This window comes from Anas platyrhynchos, chromosome 1 (genome assembly GCF_047663525.1).
Source record: "Anas platyrhynchos isolate ZD024472 breed Pekin duck chromosome 1, IASCAAS_PekinDuck_T2T, whole genome shotgun sequence".
NCBI lineage: Eukaryota > Metazoa > Chordata > Aves > Anseriformes > Anatidae > Anas > Anas platyrhynchos.
Genome location: NC_092587.1, coordinates 65402596 through 65423746, shown reverse-complemented (window position 1 = coordinate 65423746; position 21151 = coordinate 65402596). Strand labels below are relative to the sequence as shown.

At 38.3% G+C, this 21151-nt stretch overlaps 1 protein-coding gene across 25 annotated transcripts in view; it reads left to right on the top strand.

The window, feature by feature from the left end:
- Nucleotides 1-21151, top strand: part of MICAL3 (microtubule associated monooxygenase, calponin and LIM domain containing 3) — a 161708-nt gene that overhangs the window by 79929 nt on the left and 60628 nt on the right. For 17 of the 25 annotated variants that reach the window (XM_072040058.1, XM_072040092.1, XM_072040101.1 and 14 more), the window contains 6 exons: nt 1732-1836; nt 4346-4453; nt 6811-6918; nt 7590-7776; nt 10153-10232; nt 11374-11461. In XM_072040058.1, the coding sequence (XP_071896159.1) occupies nt 1732-1836; nt 4346-4453; nt 6811-6918; nt 7590-7776; nt 10153-10232; nt 11374-11461 (676 nt within the window). The remainder of the gene's footprint in view (nt 1-1731; nt 1837-4345; nt 4454-6810; nt 6919-7589; nt 7777-10152; nt 10233-11373; nt 11462-21151) is intronic. The other 8 variants (XM_072040128.1, XM_072040118.1, XM_072040109.1 and 5 more) reach the window with 2 other exon arrangements.

Here is a 21151-nt window from a genome sequence, read left to right as displayed (position 1 = left end):
TTCTGCGTGATGCCCACACAAACGCGTAACAAGCCTTCATCAACAGTTTGCTGTATGCTTGTATTTTGCCATAGATTTGGCACTTAAGCTCTTCCCATTCTCCTTTTTCTCTTACACCTCTTTTTGAAGTGTGCTGTGGCTGTAGCAGAACAAGAAGAGTTATGTTTTGTGCTAGTTCATGCGAACATGGTTGCATTGTGTTCACTGCTTGCTTTCTGGATGGTTAAACAACTGGCATTCCATCCTGCCTCCTACAGGCCAAAGTAAAAGGAAAAATGATGAGGCATTATTTAGTATAGAGGGTTGAAGCCTTCTTAACAATGAAATATTCAACAGCCTGTCTCAATGATTCAGTATTATCCAGAAGCATGGGAAAAGGAAAGATAGGCACTCAAAAGAATTGGATGATTTGAACTCATATTGACAAATTAATTGACATTCCAGTAAAGGCTTTTAATGAATTAAGTCATAAATGGTAGCCAGCTGTAAAACTGTTGTAACTTCAAAAATGTGTTCTACACAAAAGACACTTGTGGGCTGAGTGTTTTCTGACAGGCATTAGAAAATGAATAAGCATGTGTCTGCAGTGACACAGAAGCCCACAGCTTTATAATAGGCCCTAGTTTTAGTGAAAATGATCTAGTAGGAAGGAGTAGGTGGAACTGAGAGCAGCTGAAAATAGAGAGTATTATTAATGCGTTTGAATGGGAAAAGTGTTTCTCATTGATTGGGTGTGAACCCAATTTTCTGTTCTGCTTTGGAGAACAGCTAACAGTATGTAGCAGCACTTGAGCTTTTTTGAGAGATTTAGCCTGAGGTTTCTTCACACACACAGTTGTAGTTCCTGGTGCATTTACTTTTGAACACTACAAACAAATTAGCTGAATGCTGTATGATGTTGCAAGTGATACTGTGTCCTGTACAGCAGGCCAAAAGTCAGGTCTTTGTTCCATGTCACTATGTGCAACACACAACAGTTCAGCAGGATTGATATGAAAGACCAGAATAGCAGAGGTGTCAGATATAGTGCCTGGGGTGTGTTGACATGATGGTGCAGTAAGAACAAGTAGGACAGGAGCTGCAGAAGAAAAATCGGCAACTTCTGTGCTAGTTTGATTTTGCTTCAACCAGCCAGTCTCATTAAACATCCTCTCTTTTATAAGCACAGCATTCTCTTCATATACAAGCATCTTTAAAGAGCTTATTTAATTCTTTATGAACACTGGAATATATTGTCCTAAAAATGTGTGTTTCTGTGCAGAAAATCTGAGAAACACAAATTTTGACAATTTGTGCAGGTTTCACTAGGGTGAAATAAATTGGTGAACAAGTTCCTTTGTGCATGATAAAGCCACATCTTGATGAAGAGTGTTTTTTTGTTTGTTTTGTTTTGGGTTTGGGATGTGTTTGGTTGGGTTTTGTTTTTGTTTGGATGGCAATGCCAGAGAGAGGCTACGCGCTTGTTTGGTTTTGGCTGCAGCTGTCCTAGGTGGGAAAGTTGTGAATAATGTCTAATTCAGCTGATTTTGTCTTAGCCTGGAGTGTCAAAATTTAGCTCTTCATTAGAACATTAATGCAGCACACAGTGGAAATGAAAACAGTTTTCGGTAGGGAGCTTCTTACTGCTCTGCATGTGAATTTCCTACCTTGTGTCTGGCATTTTGTTGTCTTTTCCTTTGGGGGATTTTTTTTCTGGTTTGTTTACTTCTTCCCTCCTTCCTTATCTCACAGAGATCTCCTCGTTTTTTTTCTGATGACCAAGTGCCTGAGAATGTTGAACAAAGGGCATGTCAGCTGGCTGCCCTCCTGGAGTCCAGGCCTGCCGTGAGGCATCAGGTGACTACAGCCCTGCCTGTCTGGCATCCTGCATCAGGGGGTGATTCTGGGTACCACTGGCATCTGTGCTCAGAGGGGTGGAAAAATTCACCAGAATACAGGGACCATTGCCTGTACACAATCACATGGCTAAAAAGAAAAGATCACGCTCATTTTGGGTAGTATTTTTTATCATGCTTGCTGGTTTTAACTCTTTCCTTGAGGAATGAGAATGTTTGTTTCACAAAATAAATAATAAGGTAATAAATAATAAGGTAAAAAAACAGCCTGCAAGCTTCAGAGTGCATGCTGAAAAGCAGCTGGACCATGGATCAAGTCTTCTCACAGTGGTCATTTCCCAGTCAGTTGCTCACCAGATATACTTGCTTCTGGAAGCAAGAACACTTGCATTTTCCAAGTATAACTGCTGGCTCTGAAGTACTACTTCTCCGTCCATATTTCCTGTGTCCTTATTTCCAGCAACAGAGTTGGCAGCTTGTGCAGATTTTCTTTGATTCTACTGTACACTTTTGGTTTGGTTTTGTGTTTAATTCTCTCCTGTTTGTCTTCTCTGGCATAGGGGAGCATGCCAGTTTGAACTGTGCCTTCTTTTGTTTCTTGTTCCTAGCTGTTTTCTGTTACCTTCAACAGCCTTTGGCAATCTGGAGAGTGCCTTTGGAAAACACCATCTACATAAGTGATTAGTTTTTCAGAATTTATGGTTTTGAGTTAACTACCCAAAACCAAGCTGTCTTCTTGAGAGGGAATATAAACAGTCCCAGAACTTTTGTTGGTGGGCATAACTTTTCCAAGGGATGTCAAAGGAGAATTTATAACAACTAGGTCACTTTAAATTGGTGTTCTTTGGGCATGCAGTCTTTGCTGATTAAAATCAGTGAAGCTGTTCTCCAGGAAGGCAGAATGAACCTTTGGCTGGATTTGAAATAGGATGTTGGGGACATAGAAGAAACAATGAAGGACGGGGTAAGAAGACTCATTTAAACATATTAGCATCTATTTGTTAATGGGTGACACAACCGAAGATCTCAGTCATGATCCAAGGACAGCATGCTCACATGTATTTCATTACTCAGTTGAAGTAGTGATACAGAATTAACATGGGCCCCAAAACATTTACTTCCTACTGTTTGTGTTGCTCTCTAGTACGTCTAGGCTCTTTCTGAGGATGGAAAAGATTAACAGCATTACACTGCAAGGAAAAAAAATCTTATTTCTGTATAGTGCAGAATTAAGGATGAGAGAAAATAAAGGGGAGATGTAGAACACAAAGTAGAGGATAGGATAAAGCGGGTCAGGCAGAGAGGAAAAAGAAAACAGATGTTGGAACACTGCAGACGATAGATTATGATGTGGGATTTGAGGAAAGAAATCAAGAAAAAGTAGAATAGTAAGAGAGAAAGCCAAGTAAGAAATTTTCAGAAAATCAATTTGATTAAATGTTGATGATCTTAAGTACAGAAAATTGGTGTATAAAACAAACAGTTACATTTCTGAAATCCCAGCTATTTTACATTTTGCCTAGTAGATTTAATCTTGAAGCTAGCCTATTCTAAATTGCTAGAAATAGCTGTTTTTGTGGGTCAAGCAGCTATATGACATTAAGTTTTCATTTTTATAACTCAAAGCATAATTTTCTTTTTTAAAATTGAAAGTGGGTCAAATATTTGAAATTTACATATTTTTTTTCTTCCAGATAGAAACTGTGCATTCCTATAAATTGCTACCAGCAGTGTCTGATATGTTTAGCTACCAATTTTTTTTTCCTATTTACATTAAGTAGGTTCTTGGGAGATGGGCATTAATGAACTATAGAGATAATGAGGGAGGCCAATTTGGGGGCTCTTCTGTGAAAAAATGGTTTCAGAAGGATGCACATTCTCACTTTGGGATTTGCTGTTTGCCATTTTATAAGTAAATCACTGAAACAGCATTGAACAGCAGATTGCATTTTATTGTTTCATTCTTTTTAGCGTGATGTTTCAAATCTGCTGACATTAAATGTTATGTTGGAAACTTGATGCTGATTACTGGCAACACATACAAGTTAATTTCTTTCTCTTCCACCCCTAAGGAGAGCAGGCTTTTGGTTTATATAGTTAAAATATAGAAGAGGTCTCACTTGGCCTGAAATACGATCGTAGTGTCTTGAGCCAGGAATACAGAATAATGGCAGGTTCGGGAGGAGCAGAGGAAATTGATCTGGGATCTGTGCCAGTGGTTTATTTGGTTGGGTTATAGGAGGCTGGACATCTGTGGAAGTAGGTAACTGCTTCCAAATGATCCTAAATAACTTAAAACCAAATAAAGGGCAAATTAAGAATAACTTACTCTGGCTCACTAGGGAGAAAAAGACCCTTGTGGGACAACTTGGAAAAAATGTCCAGTGCATCTTCTCTGATAATTACTTTTTTCTTGCTCATGGGAAGAAGGGCCTATTTTTGTTCTCACTTTCTCCTGTTTTTCCTTCATAGTCATGTATGATTGCTTTGATTTTTATTTTATTTTTTAGCCTGAGACTGAACCGTCTCGTCGATTCTTTGTTGACCAGTGGGAGCTCTCCCTTAGCCTCCGTTCTTCTAATCGCCCTTCTTCACCTTCATCTGACTCTCTTCGACAGGTAGCATTAGCTTGAGCATTGCAAGGTGCACTCAGCTGTGTCTGCTTGCCCCACCCTGGTCCCATCACCCAGGGACATACCACAAGAGATGGCTAGGCTGGCACTGCTTCACCTGCAGAATGCAATATCTGTGCATATTCATGCACAAATGAGAAACCAGAGGCAGCCTGTCACATAGCTTGGTTATTGTCAACCCTAAACCAGTTTGAAACTAAGTATATTTAACATGTGGTGCAAATGGCAAGGCTTCTGGTACATCCCACTCTCGAATCAGACTTTTGAGCACTAATGATCTAGCTTTGGAGTAAAGCTTTCTTGTTTTGCTTGCTGCTTTTCTTGAGAGTTTGGGCCAAACTATAGACTATGTTTGTGTGTATATGCTTAATGGATTGTATGAAGCACAAAGTACTTTGGCTTTCTGAAAAATCACTGGGAATTTGAACTAGTTGCAGTTGTCATGTGTAAAACAAACAACAGGAACTTGATTTGACCTAAGCTGAAGTGGGTTCAAAATGTTTCAGAACTTTCTACATCTTGAAGGCATTTGCCCAAGGGAGGAAACACAAAATGTTTCAGTGAAAATCCAGTGTTAGGCCAGACGTCACGTATAGTAAAAGAAATATCAGAAACACTGAGCCCAAAATCAAAAATTCAGCAACTAAATTTCTCACACTAAATAATCTATGGTATTGTGAGTTAATATTAGCATAGTCACTGTTCAGGCACAAAACTGTATATGTGTTGGTTGAGATTCAAAGATCCTGAAGCACCAGCAATTAAGGTTGGATGAAGGTTTCAAATCAGAACTTGCTCAGTAGAAATACAGTTTCAGCTAAAAGAAAGTTTCTGTTAAAAGCATACGCTTCCCATGGAAGAGCTCTGTAAGAGCAGTGAGTATAAATTCTTTATGGTCAGAAATAAATTTTCTTTATGACAGTGACACAGGTTAATGAATTAGGACTTTCAGTAATAGCAATGATAATTTCTGATGGCCGAGCACATCGTTTTTAAAACCATTTCTCCCAGAAGTACCCGTTCTTCAGTATTTATTTTTTTTTTGTGATGCATCCTGCTTTTCTCATGTCTGAACAGGTGAAGGTTATATACATTTCTAAAAGGCTAATAACCACACTCGTGAAATTTATGCTCTTACTAGTTGTGGGAAATAACTAGTGTGCTTCAGACAAGTTCTACTATGGGTAAAGGGGTTTTTGAGATAAGACTCCAGTCTTTTCCTTCAGCTTACTGTTATACCAGAAGCCAGTGTGTCTCTGCTCTTTCACTTGCTTAGGAGACTCCAGCTAGAAACATTCATAATACTTCTTAGTCTGGAAAAGGAAAATTGCTTGGCGTGCTCCTTGCTGCTCTGAGTCAAATACATGGTGTTTGCAGTGTGATTAAGCTAACACGGATATAACCACATAATTTTCTTAACTATGTAATTACTGCTGATGGCTGAAATTATTTCCTGTGAAGAACACTTCCTCCGCTCCTGCAGTGACTGAACTTGGCTTGCAAACACTCATTTTGTACAGTGTAAGGTAACAGCCAACCCGCCTAGATTTCTCAGAATGCTGGAGGGGTTTTCGATATCCAAAGTTTTGGAGACAGTCAATATCCATAATGGAGGAAAGCCTAGTCATAAAGCCATGTTCACAGTTGAACAAATGCGTGTTCCAGGTGTATGCAGGTATGGCTTTAATGCGTTGGATGAGGTTCTTGCCTCTTTTTCCCTGTAAACTTCTATGTATTTTTAGCATTGGAAAAAATTGTATTTTTGAATCACTGTGAGTTCATGATTTAAGGATTTCTTCCTGCTCTATGAATGCTCTGTAAACGAGTTCTTTCCAATTGCTAAGCATATAAGTATATTGTGCTAAGCTGTTGCAAATGGCAAATGTGCTAAATATGTTGCAATCAGCATATTATGTTAGACTCTGTGACATGTCTTCTAAAAAATTTTTGATTGTGATGCCAATTTCACCTGGAATGTAAAATCTTTACCTATATTTGCTTTCATCTTTGAGAAGTGTATACGTTCAGGTTTCCAGGTGCGAAATACCCCACAACCAAAAGTAAGCTCTGCTCTCTTCATCATCTTAGTACTTCTACAGCACATACAGAACGCAAAATGCAAACCTTCTTTTTCATGGTTGCAGTTGATATTGGACTGTTCTAGGGATTACTGATGACACTAGCTTTGCTGTTACTACCTGTCACTTCATATTGTCCACAGTTTTGGCATGATTTCACCTCTCTGCACCTTTTCACCACCTAACCTATTATCTTTTCAGTCATTTTTTAAATTTTTTTTTCTTTTCTCACTTCCCTTTTGTTTCATTCCCTCCATCTGGTAGAAGTACATAAAGATGTACACAGGCGGCGTGAGCTCGTTAGCTGAGCAGATAGCCAATCAGCTTCAAAGGAAAGAGCAACCCAAAACCCTTCTAGACAAGAAGGAACTGGTAAGACGATGCACAGAAGGTGACGTGTTTGTGATTAGATGTTCTGTAGATCCGAAGTATTGTGAGTGTCCGGTTGTTAGCACAGCTGATGGAATCTATAGTAGCTTTTTCAAAGACTTCACCTCCCTTTCTCCATCCCCCCTCACTCTTGTCCTGGTTTTCCTTGCAAAATGTTTGAATTTAATCTCAGTGTCTAAGGATTGTGTATAAACAGTTGAGAAACTGCCGGTCACATTTATGAAGATGTTTTTGGTTCACTGGGGCTACTTCAGCATTATTGTTTTATGGAGGAGATACCAACTTTGATAATGAAGGTCTAAGAACTGCTGTTTGAGGGATTTCTAATGTTTTTGCCTTTCCATCCTATGCCTGCTTCAGTTATTTATTTCAGGGTTGTGTTTAATAGTACTTGTGTTCACTCCTCAATCCAGAGCTTAATTTACTCCTCACATATGTAGGTGTGGTATCCTAGGACTTTCTTCACTGGACTTCAAGGTTAGTTTTTGGTGTCCTGGCTAAAACTGATTTGTGTCAAAGAACTGCAGCACCCATGTGTCAAAGAACAGCAGCATCCAGATGCTCCTGTGTCTGCAAAGATGAGGAGAAGATATGACCACACAATCTTGAGAGAATGGACATGCACAAATTCAGTTATGCCTATTTCTGTCTAGGGCTCACTCAAAAAGGAGTTCCCCCAAAACCTGGGAGGTAGCGATGTCTGTTACTTCTGCCACAAGCGAGTCTACGTGATGGAGAGGCTGAGTGCTGAAGGCAAGTTCTTCCACCGCAGTTGCTTCAAGTGTGAATACTGTGCCACCACTCTGCGATTGTCGTCTTACGCCTATGATATTGAAGATGGTAAGAGAAATTGCTTTTTTGTCAGAATTCTTTTAACCATCTTGGAAGTTTGGTGAGTTAGGGAAGGGAGTAACTTCAGTTCCAAAGACACATACTCTTAGACTGTTGAAACTACATGGATGGATTTACCTAAGAATATAATCAGATATTGTTCTGGTTTCTGGTTAGGTATATGTCAGGAGATCTAACACATTTTGTCATCCAGAAATTGTGCATGTTGAAAATAATGATTTGAAATCACACATCACTTGTGAAAAGCTAACTTTTGTCAAAGAGTAGCAATGTGTTGCATTTGTTGCTTGAACAGGAATTAACAGAAATTTCACATTTTCTGAAGAAAGAATGAAGTAGAAAGTGTCTTAGAGAAACCTTTATGTATATCAACAATAGTGTTTCACAGCTGTCGTTTATCTTTACTCCTATCTCAATAGGAAAACATGTACAAAATGATGTAAAACTAGTGAGATTAGATGGAAAGGATTCTATACCAGAAATGATTGAGTATAAACCAAAATAAGTGTAAAAAAATTCTAGAACTAATCCTTTCCCACATTTATTGAAGCTAAGATGAAGTAAAAATTTCAGTAAGCTGCATGCCATGGAATGGAACTCCAGAATATTCCGTGTAGACTGAGAAGTTATAAAATTGATAGAAATCTTCTGTGGGTAACTGGAATAATTTTTTTGAAGATATTGGGTAGGATAATGCCCATGGAAACATCAGCTAGGCATAAGGAGCAAAAAAGAACCAAAATAATGTATCTATTAATGATGAATTATATAACTGCCTTCAGTAATGGACTTGCTCTGTCACGAAGGATTGAAGAATCAAACCAGTCTCCAAGTAAGGCATAGAAAACGCATTATTCCCTGGCCAGAAGGCCAGCAGACTTGACTTACGAGTTTAAAGGGGCCAATGATAATTTCGAAGTCAACGTGTAAAAGTAACAGCTTCATCAGTAATCAGAGTTGGGACAAAACATTTTTTAAGCACTGCTGTTATGTAGTGCATTCAGAAGTAATGGAGTACTGGATTAAATGTTTAGCAATAACAGACTGAGCTCTTCTGTCAGCTCTATGGGCTGAAACAGTTTTTGCCACCAGATTTAATGATTCCCTCTGCCAACAAACTTACATACATAGCTATGGCCAGATAGTTTCAATGAAGCAAACAGAAAGCTTGGAGTCTCAGCATTGATTCTGAAATGATAACTTAACATGCTTTAGTTTCATATACATATGTATACGAAGAATACATGTCCAAACAGAAATATGTGGTATCCTATCCAGTCCAATTGTTGTGAAAATCCAGCTCATATTTCAATCTGGGTTTTCTTTGAGAGAAAAATAACAAGGTATGTGCACATAGCTGTTACTCATCTAGTTCTTTTCACTGAAGAGCATTCAAAGTCTGAGAATTTTTATATTCTGCCTTTCTGTTGTTTCTCTTTTCAGACATTTCCCCCTGAAACAAATTGAATGAGCAGTTTCTGAAAGAGTCAATATTAACAAATATTTATTTAAACATAGACTTCTTGAAAGATAGCATTTTCCATTTTTCTGTCATAAAAAAAAAAAAATCATTAGAAATTACTGTGCTAATACCAGTTCAGAGAAAGTGGGGGAAACAGTGAAAGTCAAAGTATTGAATTGAAATGCAATAGTGAAGTTGTAGGAGTAGGAGGTGACAGCAGAAGGGGATGCTGTGAGCTGCAGACATTGAGCAGGATACAGTAACAAAGTCAGACTGGCAGATAGCTGTGCTAGCACTTTGCTCCTATTGTTATTATTTGCACTGGAGTATCACTGGTGCTGCTTTGGCTTCCTGATAGCGTTCAGATAATGGTGAAAACCTATTCAGGCTTCTGGGGTGTTACTAAATCAGTAGTGTCACAAAAGGTTTGTGAAAATGAATTGTTGCTTGATTGTCCTTTCCACAAGTAGCCACTGTGCATTTTCAGAGATGGCTCTTTGGGAGTTAAGACCATCCTCTCCCACTTTCCTCTGCTGGTTGTATTCATTCTTGCTTTTTCCAAAAGTGCTTCTGCCAGCTTTTCGTGTGATGATTTCTTTGTTCCCCACACACAGCCGCATTGTTAGCATGTGATACCACACAAGCCTCACAGCTTTGCTTTGCTGTTTGATAGGATATTAAGCTAAATGGCTGTCAGGCACCCAATAGAAAGGAGGCTAACAAGCTAGCTAGAGGAGGGCTAGAGTTAAAACTTCAGATAGTGTTTGTCTCCATGCATACTGATTAAACTAGATGAAGCAAAGGGAAAGGCAACAGGAAATAAGTTGCAGTGAGATAGACATTTATATTGTGTTAAGCTGCTTTGTTTTCATTGTCGACCATCATTTGTATTCTGTCTGCAGGTAAATTCTACTGTAAGCCTCACTACTGTTACCGACTCTCCGGGTATGCTCAAAGGAAGAGGCCAGCAGTGTCAGGAAAGGTAACTCATTACTTTCATCTAAAATGTCAAGTTCATAGGTTTTGATTCTTAACATTGAAAAAGTAAATGTTCTTTTCTATTATCCAGAAGGTAGAAAAATTCAAAATGCATCAAGTTGTTTTGTTATGTCACGATGTCTTGAAGTTCTATAAATTTTACTTAAAAACAGTTTCTGTAATTATCACTTCTCTTTTCATTATTATTATAAAATAACATACTGTTCCATTCAGAATAGTATTTTGATCTGTTTTCTTGTTAAACAGAAATGCTTATTCAGTTCACTTAGAGACTAGAGGAATTCTGTCACTGGTTTTATTTTTCCTTAAGATGAAACATATTATTTGCATTTTCTCTAAAACATGAAGTTCTGACCCATCTGTATGGGCTTTAAAAAAGACCTTTGGTCTTTTTTGAGTGTTTGCTATCTGTTAGTGGGAATCTGTATGGAAAGAAAGGATATCCTTTCTACTACACAACTGTAATGGAAGCATTTGTGCTTTAAACATAGGACCAAGACCTACCGTGTATTACAAAAAACTGTCCCTGCTTTTATCTGTACAATCCAAGGCATGTTAGACTTAATTTGTCTCTTCAATTCAATTTTCAGTATTTTTGTGGTACTCTGTGTGAGCAAGAGTGAGCAAACTACATGGTAGTCGCTCTGCATTCAAGCTCTGTTAAGCTTCCATGACACAACCTATCTTTCTCCCATGAGATTATATTTAACCTCTATGGTGGTGATGGCTGTTGTCTTTCTGTTTCTTGTTTGTTTGTTTTTTTTTAGTACTTGCTAACTTTTGGGATTTATCCCAAAATTTGTGCCAGACTTTATACCAACAAGAAAGACCAAAAGTGAAACTTGTATTATATTCCAGATAAGCAGACTTCAGGAATCTTAATGCTTTGGCCTTCTTGCATATCCAGCTTGTTTTGGGGGGCTTAAATAAAGCAATGTATTGAGAGGGAATGTATTTTGTTCAGACCTTGCCTTATGTGACTATTAAGGGGTATTTTAGTTGCAAGAGGCATGTCTTCCTAGTTCAGTGGTTTCAGTACATATAGCTTCATATGAAAAAAGAGCATTTTGGATGTACTTCCAATTTTAATATGAATTTAATCCTCCCCTCCCCCATTCTTACAGGACACCAAAGGACCTCTGCAGGACGCTATGGCAAGTGATGGAAGTGGACGGGCAAATTCCATCTCCGCCTCAGCAGAGAGGGCCCCAGGTAGCTCCGCTTCCTTCTTTAGCAGGGTGGTGCAGTACTCTCTCGTCTTCTTTGACAGAGTTAGGGTGGCAAGCCAGCGCCTGCAAAGCACAGTTTCCTCGATTGGGCACCAGGTAGCCCAGAACCCTTTGGACTCCTTTTTCATGTGTCAGCTGATGGCTTTTGGGGTTCCCTTTCTCTATGTCCAGTCAGAAGTTCTTGTGCAGATCTTAGGGGAATTCTGTGGGCAGTCTGCTGACCAGTAAGATTTAATGTGACCCAACTTAAAAAGCTGTATAACTCGTGTGATTTTTGGGGTGCCATGTGAATTTTGTGCATTATGTGAAAGTCTCAATATATTATTATTTTGCATTGTGGCTTCAAGAGCCTAGATTTTCAGTCCTTTCGAGGACGTTATCTGAAATAGTTCCAGGAAAACACAGATGCACGGTTAGGGGTCTCCTCTGAGTGGGCCCAGATGAAGAGGCTTTGTCTGTAATGTATGTATCTTGATGTTAGTCAAGTTAAAAGTTTTTCTGATACACTGGAATGACTTGCAAACTGGATTTCTGTGTTTGCCTGAAATCTGGGAGTGGTTTCTCATTCTCCCAAGCTTTTCTTCATTAATCTGGTACTTGAATGGGGAAGATCCCATTATCTTGGGACTGTGTCTCCTTTGGAACTCTGGGTATCTGTGACAGCTAATGGGATCGGATTCCTTAAACTTCTTGAGTTTTGTGGTGCTGGCAGGTCATGGTGCTCTTCCCTTACTGCCAGAATCTGTGCTGCTCCTGGCCACGGCTTTGGAAATGGGGTAGTGAATGTGTGTGTCTTACTGTGAAGTATTTTTGCCTTTTAACTTAAAATTCTAATTCCTTCTAACATGGGAGAAGTGTCTCTGCTACAAATGCTCGTTCACCCAGCCCCTAAATGTTTATTTAGTGATGTAAGAGAGATTTGGTTTCTAGTATTGGTTCTAGAATACTATGGAAAAACTAAATCAGATGCTCTTAGAGGGAGAACATCTTTCTAGTAAAACTTTGAGAAAAGAATGTTTTCACAGTGCTAGTTGAGAAAAGATCTTAAAAACATACAGGCGGACAAAAATCATGCTTATGTTTGACTTTAAGTATTATTGTTAGAAGCATTTCTAAGATGGAAACTGAATGCAGTCAGACTGAAATTCATTCTTACTGCGTGCCGTTGATTCTTCAAGTAGTTACTTTCACTCTTTCCTCTGTCATTGGTGTGGAATTTCCATAGGGCAAATGGAGGAAAGAGAAAGCATTGTGAAAAATGACATTTGCAAAATGCCTTGGACAGATGGGATAACTACTCCATTTTTGTACTATTGGCTAGACAATTAAAATTGTTTTCTCTAAAGGTGAAGAGTTTTTTTTTTTTAATATATTTTTATTTTTATGTGGAGCATATTCTTTAAGATATATGGAAAAGATATTTCTTGGAGCTATTATTCATAGAGTATCTCATGAGAATAAGGCAGCTCAATGGGATAAAGCTACTGGTGATGAAAAGTAGAAAAAAAAAAGCATTCAACTGTATATCAATTAGTTTTTCAATACAATTGCTGTCAAAGTCTCCTTCTTCTGATTTAGTCCTTCCAACTGATCAAATTTAATTACATTTATAAGTGAGCCTTCAGTGAATAGCATCTGAGTGATCACTAAGTACGACAAACAATAGGCCGTGGTTTGCTGTACACTGATCAGATATTTCCATCTCTTCTTATGTAGTAGTGGTACAGGTGGCAGCTGTGGTGGCACAATTACAGGAACGGTGATATTTCCAGAGAAGTAAAATAGAACAGACACTGTTTTATCAAACAGCAAAACTTGAAATCTAGGGCTCCTGTTTGCTTGCTGCTATTCTAAAGCAGTTCCTGACTGTAGCATCATTTGTAATCTTCTGGAGCTTTTAAAGCTTTGTCTTTTGTAGTGCACAAAGTCCAATAGGGCATACTCAGCTGGATGAAGCTAGCTCATCTTTAAAGCAGTGTAATATGTTGCATTCTTGTGTGCATGACAGAAATACCTTTAATGGTAGAAGAGTGAGCTCTGGCTCTGCTGTTCTCCCACTTTCTGCTAGAAAATTGCCATTTGTAGCTGAGATTTAGTTTTCTTTGTGAAGCAGGTTCCAAGTGTATTTTAAAATTTCAGGCTCAACAAGGATTAAGAACCAGGAGGAGTCTAAGTGCAATGTATTTTAAAAGCAAGGTACAGTGTCACTAAAGGCAGGTCAGTTCTCCGTTAGTCAGTTTAACGGTCATGTCCTGTAGGTGCTTATCTTTAGCTCAAGTTCTTGCTGGATAGGCCAGGAAACTGGAAATGTGTTTACAATTCTGTATGGCTTGGGGGAAAAAAAAAAAAAAAGTGAAAAAACACCTCAACTTTTGAATTACAAAGCTTCATGGATACAGTGGAAGAATATGGTACTATCTCTGAGTAATCAAAAGGAATCTGTAAGATCACATCTCTATATCTCTAGTCCTGACTTCAAACTATGTGTGCATAAGCTTTCCTGAAATTTATTAACTTCACTGTGTTAGAAACTGTAGGCATTCTGCTTTTACTGAAGAGTATATTAATGCCTTAAGCAAAAACCTCTATGAATTAGAGATGGAGGCAGAGCTCTTCCAGTGCTCTACTTCAGCCATCTGGTAGATTCACCAATTAACAGGTTGTATATCTGAAACTGTTTGATCTCCTTTCAGGGAAAGTGCTACCGAATGAAATTTGACAGTAGTAATCTCATACCTTGAGGTCTGAGCCAGTCTCAGTAGTGAGGCAGATGTTGATGAGGAGTCTAAGTTGCCTCTAAAGTGAGTAAATAAAATAAAATAAGTAAAACAAAAGTGTAGAATGCATAGGTTTCATTTCTGATGGAAATCTAAAGATATCTTAGAATACAAAAGGAAGGTATACGCAGAAACATCAATTCAACAATATATAAGACAAAAACTTTTCTGTACTTAAATTTTATACCCTCTGAGTTAAATTCAGTCCTGAATTAGCTTGTTCAGTGACCATTATAATGACTTGTAAAAGGCCTGCTTTTTAGGTGCCAAGCTAAATGAATCCCAAGCGAACGCATGGTTTTTCCCCGTACACTCATTATCTCTTTTACTCTGCCACCAAATCTGGTATCTTCCTTTTTAGCCAGCTTAGTAATTAAAATTCATTCAAACACAAAATAACATTCGGCGTATTTGGTCAGCTGAGGTAAGATTGGTCACAACAAGCACTTTCTTGTGATGTGTTACTAACCTGATTGGCATGTATTAACTTTGCTAAAGACGTCAGTCCCTTGCTGGGTGGCCACAGGCTTGCCTGGCATTAAATGTGTTTCGTCTGTCCCTAGTAATGACTATAGTAGTAGAGTACAACCTGTGACAAGCAAGTTGAGGTTTTCTAGCAGTCAAGTAGAACCACTATTTTTGTGAAAGTCCTGCATGGTTTGCCAGAGAGCCTGCGTGACGTCTTATGTAGTGTTTACAAGGGATGTTTTCAGGGAGGTTATGTCCAAACTGCCTCTTGCAATACTGACTGGGGAAGGGACAACAAGCTTTTGAGTGAGTGATGCCATTCTCTCCTGGGAAGGGAAGTTGGGAAAAGCAGTTACTATGCTTTTGGTCCTGCTGAACTGTGGCATGCTTGTCGTAGATTCTGTAACCCTTCTCTGTATTCTGTCTGCCTGTTTCTCTCTATCTTCTGCGTTTGCCTTTGTTCCAAAGTTGCTGCTATTGCCAAGGGAAAAAAAATGCTTCTCAACTGTCTCGCCCTTTGATAATCTGTAACCACCATGTCTTGGATTTTTTTTTTTTAATATTATTTACGGTACTTTATATGATTTTAATGTGCTTTTAATGCAAATGCTGTTTTTCTATTTGTTCTAAAGGTCTGTAAGAATATATTTTCAAACTTTCAGCTCTTTCTTGACAGATGGACTTGGAACAGTCTTTACCCATATCAGATACATGATAATGCTCCTTGGGGGTGACTTCAGGTGGTGATGTTTTGTTGTAAGATGTTTCCCATTCAAAGCTTGTCTTCTCACAGCAATACATATCTGCCCACTTCAGCAATAGGAATTTCATAAGGAAAAGACCTGCTAGGGAAGCTCATACTTCAAAATATACTGCAATAATATGCAAGTCATGAGGTCTTTGCAGTACTTACTTGACCCGTGACAGACTAAAGAAACCAATTATAAGCCATAGTATGCAAAACTGAAAATTTAAGTACAAAGTAGAGGCATTAGGTCTCCTGCTTTACAAACACAAAAATATATAGTATATATGATACAGGTGTGCAATATGTAAAGAATATTAAAAGTTTAAAAAAAAAAATCTTCTATGGGTGTGCCTTAAAAGTTTTCAGCAATGTTATGAGCAAATCCTTTATGGCAGACCCTTAAACATGTAATCTGCTGTGTATAGTGAGCAAAGGTGGACTTTACAAGGGGAAGTTCTTTTGCTGACTTGGAGAGCTAGAAAACGGTGAATGCTTCCTGTAAATGGTATACCCTATAAAGTAAGTTAACTGAGCCACATTTTCAAAAGGATCTTAAAACTGTGATTTTCACAGTCTTTATGAATGCATACAGTAATATTTGCACACACTTCTACTTCTGTGCCTAATGAAGTACAAATATATTTTGTATAAATTTCTAGATATAAATCGGCAGCTTGTTCATAAGCATTGCCCCTTTCCGGTTCCATTAACATACATTGAACATGCCTTGTGAAAATGATTCAGCTCAAAGCAATACTATTTGCTTGTACATAGAAACACATCTTCATGAAATCCTCCATTTGGTCACTTTTCATCATTATTCAGCTTTGGGTTTTGTTCATTTTAATTTAGTCTGTTATAAACACGAAATCCCAGATGATCCAGTAAACTAATTCTGTGACAGACTGCTCTGTTTGTGATACCTTCATTTTAAACCACTAAACTCTGCATTTACAAACATTCATACCCCTCCCCTCCCCACCCCCAAAATAAAATTAAAAAAAAAAAAAAAAAGTACATCTGTATTTTGGGATGTATCACTAAACTGGGAGGAAAGATAGCTCCTCTTCTGCTGTGCCTTGAAGGTTTTGTTTTTTGTTTGGAGTAACGGTGGTGTTGTGTTCTGCAGGACAGGGCACATAATACTGAACCCTTTTATGGGGTTTCATACAGCTCCAAAGAGATCTAATGCAAGATTTATTTCTCTGCTGGAAGATTTAAAATGTAAACTTAAGAATCAGATCCTGTGTTTTTGGAAGCTGAGGAGAGTGTGTGGGCTGCATGATTAGGACCAAGGTTCGGTGCCCGGTGAATCATTGCTCAATAGCAAGCCAGGAATCTCTCTTAGGAGATGTGCTCGACTGTTCCCAGTCCATCATGTTCCTTGTCAGTGTTCTTATCAGGATTTGTGTGGCTTTGGTGTAAAAGAAAGGAGTACGCTCAGGGACCAGCAATTTCAATCCCAGAACATTTGGAAGGACAAAGGCACGACTGGAAGGTTATTTGTTCTGAAGAGCTGGGATGCAGCTGACCTAATAGAGCTTCACTGAAAAATCAATCCTAGAAAAAGATCTGGGGGATGAGGAAGAATATACAAAATAGTGATGTGGTTAGTTCATGCTCATGGCTGGATCCTGCTAAGAACACTTTTTCTAGGGAGCAAAAGGTCTCCCGATTCCACCTTTCTCTCTAGCTTTCAGACCTGTAGACTTGTTCCACTGAAATATTTGTTTAATGTTTGTTATGTGTATATTCTGAAGGGTGATATGAATTTTTCTGGGCACTTTTAAGAGCTTCATTAAAAGTTTATGCATCTTAGAAAAAGAATATTGTGTAAAGGAGTTGGATTCTTTTGATTGTAGAATTAAAACATCTGTTTTTATTGTGTTTTGTTGTTTTATTTTTTTTTTTAAGTAGAATCTCAGAAATAATTGTTTTGAGGAGACTGTTTCCCTCAGAGAAATAGAGGGGGTTTAAATGAAATAAACTCAGTGACAGAAAATATTTGTGAGACAATTAGTGCTCAGAAAGGCTTCATGTCTCCGTTGTATAGCTTCTTTGAAGATTTTTATTTATGCAGTTGTTTTTAACCTGTTTTTGTTTTGGGTGTGTGTCTCTTTAAATTATGTACTACTTGGTTTTCCTGTTGCTGTGGAATCAAGACATTATTTGTTCAATTGTGTGAAATGTTCAAGGGAATAAATTCCAAACAATCTTCAGGTTTCTGAGTTTTTCTTTGTCATCCCCCTTCTTCTTCCACTAGTTCCAGGTGAGGAATGCTGTGGGGGATAAGGATTTGGGGGAGAACGAAATGAATAGATCTAGCAAGCTTGAATACTCTTCCAAAGATGTTTTGGGGAGCTGCATGCACGTGTAACTGCAAAGTACCACAGAGACTTCTGAGAGCAGTTCTGCTCTGACAGACACTGGATCTGGTAACTTTTCAGTACACTTCTGTACCTGTTTCTATTTATTTATTTATTTATTTTCTTATTTTATGTTGCTGTTATGTTGTGGTTTCCTCAGTGTGCAGGGCATACACTGCCCAGACAGCATTACGTATTTCTGTAGAAAAAGTGGTAAGGACCCTCATACCAAATATTCTACCTCTTTGCTGTAGGTACACTGTCAGTGTTGTGGCTTCACTGAATTTTTTCGATTTGGGAGGCTGTTTTGTGTGCCTTGCTACAGGCCAAAGTTCTTTCTAGCACTCTGTAAACAAGGCAGTGAAACCCATCTGTGAGGGGCGAGGAAGAACATGAGGCAGTGTAAGTCAACCCAGAGGAGCAGGGAGGCATAGCCTTTGCATCTGGTGTGACAGGTAAGCTTTGGGGCAAGATCTGTTTCCTCTTATTTGTACAGCAGCAGCTGAGATGATGGGATGTTAGAAGTGATGGAGAGGTATAAAATGAGTAAATGTGAAGCCTTTTTGCCAAATCCTGTCTCTTACATTCTAGCTAAATGGTTCTCTCCTCTCAGGGGGATGACACATGGAGATGACCTCCATTCCTCAAGACCATTAATAGACTATTCTACTACGTTCTTATGACCAACATGTGGAGTTGTTTCATAGTTTTGAGCTACATTTTCCTCTTCTCTAAGATATACTGGGTGAGCCTCCCTTAGTGAATCATTCTGTTTCTTATCTCAGATGCTTTCTCATGCTTTCTACTACAACTGAAAGCTTGTAATAGCAGATGACTTTTGAGCATCTAATTGTGAATGATGTGGGTTGATTTGGCCAGAGTAGCTGTGTTTAAATGGTAGATCACAGAGCTGCAATGTGAAACCAACTCTTACTCATTAAGATTTCCTTTCTTAGAGGAAAATAATCACTTTATGCCTTTGAAATTGCCTTCTGTTTTTCTTTACCATAATGAATATTCTTAATTTTGAATCTAAAATACACCTTCATTTCTGAGAAGGAGCTGTCAGTGTTCAGTATAAAACTTCATATACTGGTGTGCGAACTAGAAGTGTCATTTCCATGTGCCACTAGAACAGCCTCCACTGGTCTGTATCAGGAAAGCTGTTGACTTTACAGGTACATATATTGTCTTCAGAAATCAAATTATTGTTAAAAAATAATATATATATATATATATGGAGGGAGGTGCACTTCCTGAGCTCATCCTCATCTGTGGTGAAGTCAGACAGTCCTTGCTGTTCCCAGTACAGTAGACAGTGGCTTCTCCAATTTTTATCTGAAAGCAAATATTTGTATAATGGGGTGCTCCCAGTCACTCTCACCTCATTCTTTGCGAAGTCTACACACATCTCTCATGCTTTCTGTTTCTGTCCCTGTGGTTCTTCTGATGACTTCATGTGTTCTCTTACTAATGCCTCAGGGAAGGGTTGAGCTCTGGATCCTGCTCTGGCAGAGGGGTGCTGCCAGGGAACTCCTTCCATGACCCTGCCACTCAAAAGTCACTTTTTGTTAAAGACACCCTAGTTTTGCTTGTGAAACAAAACTGAACCTTTGTCAAGTGTTCTTCTCTTCACCACCACACTTTCTCCTCACTCCCATTCCAACCTAGGATATTTACCTTAAAATTATTTAATCTAGAGGAAACTTTATTCTGTAAGTAAAGCCCCAAATAACACACTGTGTCAAATATGATTATTTTAAAACTTTGTTGAGCAAATTAACTGGCCTAAAAATGAGGAAGGAAAGTAGAAGATTTGGGGTGGGCTATGCTCTTGCTGTGTGTACATACCTCCTTGCTTTAGTTCTGTAAAGAGAACACATTGATTTTCCAGAATATGTTATTCTAGGGTCTTGACTCTCACAGATTTGTCCCTCACTTGCATCCATTGCTTTTGAGAGTCTCTTAACATTATTTAGGACTTGCTGTACTTGTTGAATAGATTAAAGATGATCTTTGTACTACAGATGAGGAAAATGAGCTGTCATGTATACTTTTTTGCAGTTGCTATCCTCACTTGTAGTTGCCAAAGAAATAATCTGCAGAAAATCTTATGTGGACGCTAACTACTATTTATTTACCCCCGAGCTGAAATTGAAGGACTGAACTTCACAATATAAATAGCACTATATTAAGGACAAGGTTTAAAAGCAAGGTTACGTACTTAGTGTGTAAATCACTTCATAATATTGAGGTAGTGAACCATTAAAAGTGCTCAAAAGTCTGTGGGGAGTGTGAATGCTTTATTTCCTTGAAAACTGAGTTACTTCAATTGAAGCTCAACTGAATTAGCCTTTACGGGCGTTTGGAAACTTCCCTTTAAGATTTGAGCTTTAAGGAATATTAAGGTGTTTTCCACTGTGCATCCCAAAACAGCTTACTTCATCAGGTTAATTTTGGTAGCAGTTTTGCCAAGAGAAACACTGGCATAGACAATTTCTTTTGCAACACCCAACGCTAGGGTAGTGTAGAAAGCCTGCTGTGTACAAGTTGTTTCATACTTTAGACAAAATAATCTTCATCTCTTATGGTAGAAAGTAACATAACTGTTTCATGTAGATCTTTTCCTCTAATCTTCTGTAACAGTGATGAGAAGGCATGAGGTACTTCAAAAATAATAAAATGATTGAATAATTAATTAAAACAAGACTGTAGCAGGTTTACCACCTGCTTGTGGACAGCAGCATGAGATACTAAGATACGCAGTTTGTAATGTGTCTTCAAATACAAAGGGGAAACAAGGGGACAAAAGCAAACTTAAAAATAAATAAATAAAAATTGGAAAATATTTGAAGAGAAGGAACAGATACCACAGAGTCAACAGTGAACCTGTTTTCCTGCTTCTATGAAGAGTGATAAGGAGAAAGGTGGAGTAGTAGTTGTTGAGCTGATCATGGCAACGTAGAGCCTATCTTAGGCTTTCAAAACAAATCAGGGCATATGCTCTTTAAGGACAAGATGGCACTTCTATGCTCTGTTTAGTTACTTACATCCTCTCTCAAAAATGTATGTTTAGTCTGACATTTCTCATGTTTGCTGTCATCCCAGCAGGCTGTGTTTTCTTTTTTTGGAAAATTTCATAACTGTCCTTTCTGCTGTTATAGAAGTTTATCTGATGGCCTGGGGGTAGTAGTGTTTAAAAATAGGACTTTTTTTTTGTACCCAAGAGATGTTTCAGATACTTTCAGGCTTTGGTAACTCGGTGATTTAAAACATCAGAAGTGATGTGTATGTTATCTTTAATCAGTTAGGTC